Source organism: Cynoglossus semilaevis, chromosome 11, assembly GCF_000523025.1.
Source record: "Cynoglossus semilaevis isolate Cse_v1.0 chromosome 11, Cse_v1.0, whole genome shotgun sequence".
NCBI classification, from domain to species: Eukaryota; Metazoa; Chordata; class Actinopteri; order Pleuronectiformes; family Cynoglossidae; genus Cynoglossus; species Cynoglossus semilaevis.
This window is the reverse complement of record NC_024317.1, coordinates 546,209-552,527: the sequence shown is the minus strand read 5'-3', so window position 1 is coordinate 552,527 and position 6,319 is coordinate 546,209. Positions and strand designations below refer to the sequence as shown.

Sequence of the window (6,319 nt, the reverse complement as noted above, 5' to 3'; positions counted from 1 at the left end):
CAGGACACGGAGCAGATTCAACGGTGATTTCATTGATCGGTGATAAAATGATGTTAATGACAGTAATAACATGAAGTGACGGAGGAAACAGAAGCTGAAACAACAAACTCACCTTCTCCTTCTTACCGGACACTCGGACTTTCTTGCCGTTCGCCGCCGCCGCCTTGGCGTTTTCTTCACCAGACAGTAACCTGCGGAACTCTGGTGCTAGTCTGGCGTCCACCGCCGCGAGGTCATTGATGAGCTGTGGGCCGACAGGTCAGGGTCAACAACGGTCGTTTCAGACGCTCGGGCCTCGTCCCGCTGTTGAACTTACGTTTCTGTAGCTGAGCAGCCTCTCGATCACAGGGTGGTTATGAGCAGGAAGTCGCTTTGCTTTCAGCACCAGGTAGAAACTGATGTTGGTGCAGTAACTGTCAGGAGAGAGACGTCGATGAGGACGACAACAAACGATCAGGTGGATATTTATGGTGTGTCATGTGACCTACGTGGCTGCACTCACTTCAGATAAAGTTGTTGTTTGGTTTTCAGGTAGTCAGCGCCCTTCAGAAAACAACAACAACAACAACAACAACAACAAAGGTTTGACGTTGGCTGGTGAATAGCATTAAAGTGTTTAAGAGCAATGTGTGTACACCAGGGGGCAGCCTCCTCACCTTATCTAAGAGCAAATCCTGTTTCCATAAATGCTAACTGCTACACATTAGCATCCGTTCATCGACGCGACTAAACCTCCGTTCTGAAAATTATTTGATTACAATTTTCCTGATTTGAAGCTTTGTTTCATTAAATCTGCTGCCACCAAAAAAACAAACCCAAACATAGATATATTATTATTTCTATACATCTATAGATGTTAAAATGTATTTTATACTGTTTTATTCCTGTCACTCCTAAATATATATATTTAAAATATATGTTTAACTTTTCTATTTTCACTACTTGTTTCCCGTTCTCTTAAAACTGGTCGACATCAAGAAAAACAAAAATAAACATAAATGAGCAGCTCATGAACCAGCGTGTGGTCTGTCAGTCACTGAATGTCCGCTCTGACACGGCTCAGTATCGTTACTTATCAAAATACTGTGTAGTCAAAGTGTTTGTCCTTAAACAGCCTGAAAAACGTAGTACAATTTACGACGACTGTAAAGATATGAGGTGATATTAGAGAATAAATCAACCTCTGTTTGTTAATCAACATCTAGAAAAGTCAGACCGACCTTTCCTTCTGGGATCTTTCCATCCTTCACCATCTGAACCAGAGGCTGCAGCTCATCTTTCAGCTCCGTCAGCTGTGGACGTGAAGCAGTGGCAGAAACATAAAGGTCGTGTCCCGTCTCAGTCCCGTCTCAGTCCCGGCCCTGAGGCAGCTCTGAGTTTTACCTTGGTCTTGAAGTCCTGGATCAGTTCCAGCAGCTCTGGTGATTCTTTCTTCAGAAGTTTCATCTTCTCCTTCTTGGTCATCTGCTGCAGGTCTTTAACAATCTTCTCCTGTCTTTCCGGGGCCTTTTCTTCGTCTTCACCTTCATCTTCTGCCGTAGCAAACTCCTAAAGATGACAAACACCAGACGAGCTGAGGAGACGCTGCAGTGAAGACAAGGTCAAGGTGGCGTGCAGTGAAAATCACCTGGAAGAAGCTGAGGTCGTAGTCCTCCTCGCTCAGGTTGGCGGCCAGACGTTTCTGGATGTTTTTAGCCTCCTCTTCCTCCTCCTGCTCCTCAGCCTCCAACACTTCCACTTGTTTCCCTCCTGTAACAACACGGCTCAGATGTAAACACAGTGGACGACAGGACCGTCAGGGCGATGACATCACTGCGGGGGTGAAGACGCTCTCACTGCTTTGAACGTAGTCCGAGTCGTAGAACATCTTCTTCTTTCTGCCCCACGCCATTTCATTTGGAAGGTCTGAAAAAAAAAGTTTTAGTTCAACGGTTTTTAAATGAAGGAGGCCTCTAAATCACTCTCCATGTCTGTCCCCTCTTCTTCCTCCTCTTCTGCTTCTTCTTGTTGCTCCTCCTCCTCCTCCTCCTCTTCCTCAGAGTCCTCCAGAGCCATCACCTCCTCCTGTCAATCACAGATGATCTTAGGTTCTGTTCTGGACCAGACCACAGTTTTCAGACGTCAGAATTCAGGCCAATAATCACCTCCTCATCGATGTCCTCGTCATCACTGTCCATTTGGACGCCACGGGCCAGAAGTTTCTACAGCAGAGCAAAACAGACATGAAGTTGACACACACGCGCGCACACACACACACACACACACACACACGTGAGCCTCACTCACCGCAATCTTCTGGTCATGGAACTCGTCCACTTTGTCCTTGGTGAAGTCGGCCGACTTCTGTAAAGTAGTTTGTCAGTGTTTGAATTTCCAGAGTCTTTTAGTTAAATTAATAAAATCAGTTCGTGTCATAATGAATCTAATTAGTAAATATTAAATAACTAACACTGAGCTCCGTTAACATCGATAAGGTTTCAATAAGAACAACATTAAAATTAATGACTACATTTTGACGTCATTCTTTATTCTTCTGTATTAAATCTGAAGAAAATGTAAACCATTATGACTACATTAGTCACAAACTGCGTACATTTAACTAACGCTGATACGACTAACCAAGTTATCGAAGAACAACTACAACTGGTTAGTTCTCTAACCTTGTCGGGGACCGGCATGTTGGAGTAGGCTTCAGGGTCATCTTCATCGAACTTCTCCGTCTTCCTGGGTCTTTGCGGGGGTTTCACCCTGAAGAAAAGGTCGAACTCAGATGAATATTTGAGTCCGTGTTCAACCGAACTTTTGTTTGTGCTGTGGACGTCGGACCAGAACTACGTGAATAAAAACAACAACGACGGGACGAGACTTGACTCACCTTCGGGCTCGAACCATGGTGACAGTAAACGTTGTTCTTCTTCAACTTATCCACAAGAAACGTTTTGTAAAAATGCACTTTTTTTAAACGTCTGATGAAAATATAAAACAACTACAGCCTCCTCACACTCAGACCATGTGCTTCCGGGATTTCTTCTCTGGCAGTGAAGTGAAGTCGGCGGTCGTAAAACAAGCTATCTACTGCCACCTACTGTACGGAAGTAAAAGAGTAACTTGTACTTTTAGCACAAAAAAAAGCTCAACATCACCGTTTACATCCACTCATAAGATTTAGTTATAGTCACACAACAGAGATGGTCTGCAGAGAGCCTACTTTTTGTACTTTTTAAAAATATTTTCAGTGTTTTTTTTATTTTTACAACTAAAGTCAACTAAACCCGTTAATATCATTGACTGCCGGTAGGGGGCGGGTGGGAGTATGCGTTGTTAAATTTTAAAAAGGAGATAACGCAGTCATCACTGAGCTTTACTCCGTGGAGGTGAATACTACTTCATGACGAACTTGTGACGAACATCACAGCTACACAAACATCACTCAGTGTCAGCAGAAAGAGTAAAATACTTTTATTCATACATGTACTTCTACAAAAGGTAAACATCAGACGCTATGCATTTAAATCACCGCTAACCTCCAACCATCAGATTCACTGGGACGACACGTAAACAGATGCTAACATGCTAACATGCTAACATCACCTGAGTCTGACACGACTGTTTCCTGCTTATTTGTGGTACTTAACACTGTGAAGGATCATTTTGGTACAGTACAGTACAGTACTGCACTGTACAGTACTGTACTGTACAGTGCAGTAGGGTACAGTACAGTACAGTACTGCACTGTACAGTGCAGTAGGGTACAGTACTGTACTGCACTGTACAGTACTGTAGGGTACAGTACAGTAGGGTACAGTACAGTAGGGTACAGTACAGTCTTCTGCACCTACACTCCAGGATGATCAGGCGGTCAGAAGATCAGCTTCTCTTCACTCCAGCTCCCTCTCGGCCAACGACCTCCTCCAATCCATGTTGAGCCCCAGGGTGGACGTGCGCGGCCTGTCTCTGGGTAGAAAGTTTGTTGGACTTCTGTACAACGCAGATTTCAAGTCGTCGTTCCTTTTCTTCATCAGAGCGAAGGCAGGCGTCATGTATCCGGGGTCGTAGCACTGCTGAGGGACCAGAACAGAGAGCAGAACTTTACTGACGACCAAAGAACCTTCTGCTGCTGCTGACAACATGTTAAAGAACACCTGAGCTGGAGGTCAACCCTGACAACATCATCATAAAAGAGTTGACTTCCATCTATAAACACATGGAGATTTGTGAACCTGAACATTGTTCCCACCACAAACTTCAAACCTCTGTTTAAAAAGTGAATGTCAAAGGAGCAGGTTGTTGCTAATGTTGTTGGATTAGAAACAGCTTTGTTCTAAAAAAAAAGAAGTGAAGGAAAAGAAAAGAAAAAGAGCTGAAACACTGTAGACAACATTAAAATCATTAACCCTTCCATCAGTCTGGAGCTGGACTAAAATAAACCGTTGAAATGTTTTTGTAAAGCACGACTTATTAAAATCATGTCATATAATTACATTATATAAGCGACAACTACAGGGCTGTGATTAATAGGGTGTAACTCCAAAGCTAAATGTTAGCCAACCGTAGCTAAACTGTTTATTGTTATTAGGTTCAAGATGAGGTGGAGTCTGTTTGAGATCACTGATGACCTCACTTCCTGCCTCAGTTCCCACTCATACTCACACTGGCTCTCAGCCTGGGCGCTGGGACGTCTCTGTCTTCAGGGTTCAGATCTGCTCTGTGGACGCTCAGGTCCACCAGGGACTGGCTCAGCTCCGACACGGCCACGTTTGGTCCTTTGTTCAGCGGCCTGCTGGGGCTGAGCTGAGGCTGGAGCTTCTTCATGATGTCACTCAGGGAGCTGGGACTGTCAGACTGCGGCATCTTCAGGATGATGGGCTTCTGTCAGGTGATGAAGAGGAGGAGAAAGGTTCAGCTTGACATCAGTGGAGGAGTCAAACCCCTGACTGCCAGCTTTGACCTACTCTTGACGAGGGGGCGTTCTCCACCCTGCCGACCGTTTCCTCCATGACCCTCACCTCCTTCCTGCTCGGCTGCTCTCTGCCATTTGTAGGTGGGGTCGTGACCTTGTTGTGTTTTTGTTCCAGTGTTTTGTTGTTGGTGGTTTTTTCTGCAGGGAGTTGCCTGGAAAAGTGTTTCTCCACCATCCGGTCCACCCTTCACAGGAAACCAAACGGAGGATTAAAAAATCGGATCATTTGACCAAACCTTCTCCAGCTGTGGCTCGTCACCTTCTCATTCGTTCTGGAGTCAGATCAGTTGATGATGTCACTCGAGTGTTGCTGTGGGAACACATGAATGAAAACTGTTTATAAATCATGGATGGAGGGGCGTGGCTTCAGAGCAGTGTGTCCTTCCTCATTTTGTATTTGTGTATTTATACACATGTAGTAAAGTACGTGTATTTATACACATGTAGTAAAGTACGTGTATTTATACACATGTAGTAAAGTAGGTGGATACTGGATCGTGATTATAAATCCTCATTTTCCCAACATTCCTCTGTTTATTTTTCCATTTAAAATCCGACCCTGAAGACCAGCTCAGCTCAGGTCTCGTCGCTGACGTCGTGACTTTGAGAAAACTCGAAGTTAAAACTCATTGACGTCGTGACTTTGAGAAAACTCGTTCTCTGTGAAATAGAAAAACATGGCGGACTCACTTGAACGCTGATTTTTCTGGGACGTGCTTGCTCTCTGGGAAGGTCGGTTCAAAAACCCTGGGGAAAAAATGAAGGAAAGTCAGTCAGGTACAGACCACCTCAAAAACTGCAGAGTAAAAACTGGAAATCTGTGAAAAACTCAGGTACATGTTTCTGTCCAGCAGGTGGTGCATGTTGTTGTGGGGGGGGTTGTTGTCATCAAACCACAGGGTCAGAGGCGTCTCCTTCAACACGGTCTCGTCGTGACTCCTCAGAGGACTTTCTGGGATGGACTCTCTCTGTACCACACCCATGGCCTCCCAGTCCAGGTGGGAGTCAGGGGGGGGCGACGGGGGGCTGATCATCTCTGACTCCGCAGGCAGCCGTTTCTGGAGGCGGAGCTCCGACAAGTCTTTCAGCCGCCGTTTGACGTCTTCGTGAGAACCTGCCGCCCTGAGCGTGTCCGCCACAGGGAGCGAGGCGGCGAAAAGAATCCGGAACTCTCTGTCGAAGGCCTCGACGACGGGGCCTCTGAGGACGGTGATCAACTGCCGGTGCAGGTGAGCGTCCGTCCACGTGAGGCTGCGGCGAGAACAGGGACGGCCTGTTACGTCTTTGTAAATGTAACTGACAAACATCCACGGCACGTGGAGTCACACACCTGTAGCTGCCGTGAATCACCGTCTCCAC

At 45.8% G+C, this 6,319-nt stretch overlaps 2 protein-coding genes across 2 annotated transcripts in view; both read right to left on the bottom strand.

Annotated features, from left to right (window-relative positions):
• LOC103385674 (UTP3 small subunit processome component) overlaps positions 1-3,072 on the bottom strand; it is a 4,562-nt gene extending 1,490 nt beyond the window's left edge. The window contains 12 exon segments of the mRNA XM_017036938.2: positions 107-244; positions 317-413; positions 503-543; positions 1,221-1,292; positions 1,384-1,548; positions 1,628-1,749; positions 1,837-1,942; positions 1,945-2,064; positions 2,145-2,201; positions 2,287-2,343; positions 2,661-2,748; positions 2,876-3,072. Of these exon segments, the coding sequence (XP_016892427.2) occupies positions 107-244; positions 317-413; positions 503-543; positions 1,221-1,292; positions 1,384-1,548; positions 1,628-1,749; positions 1,837-1,942; positions 1,945-2,064; positions 2,145-2,201; positions 2,287-2,343; positions 2,661-2,748; positions 2,876-2,892 (1,080 nt within the window). The 5' untranslated portion in view covers positions 2,893-3,072.
• Positions 3,073-3,444: 372 nt separating this feature from the next.
• fam83e (family with sequence similarity 83 member E) overlaps positions 3,445-6,319 on the bottom strand; it is a 5,032-nt gene continuing 2,157 nt past the window's right edge. The window contains 8 exon segments of the mRNA XM_025060124.1: positions 3,445-3,722; positions 3,783-4,061; positions 4,651-4,869; positions 4,953-5,145; positions 5,220-5,270; positions 5,651-5,707; positions 5,798-6,211; positions 6,291-6,319. The exon segment at positions 6,291-6,319 is cut by the window's right edge and continues 21 nt beyond it. Coding sequence (XP_024915892.1) covers positions 3,879-4,061; positions 4,651-4,869; positions 4,953-5,145; positions 5,220-5,270; positions 5,651-5,707; positions 5,798-6,211; positions 6,291-6,319 — 1,146 coding nt within the window. The 3' untranslated portion in view covers positions 3,445-3,722; positions 3,783-3,878.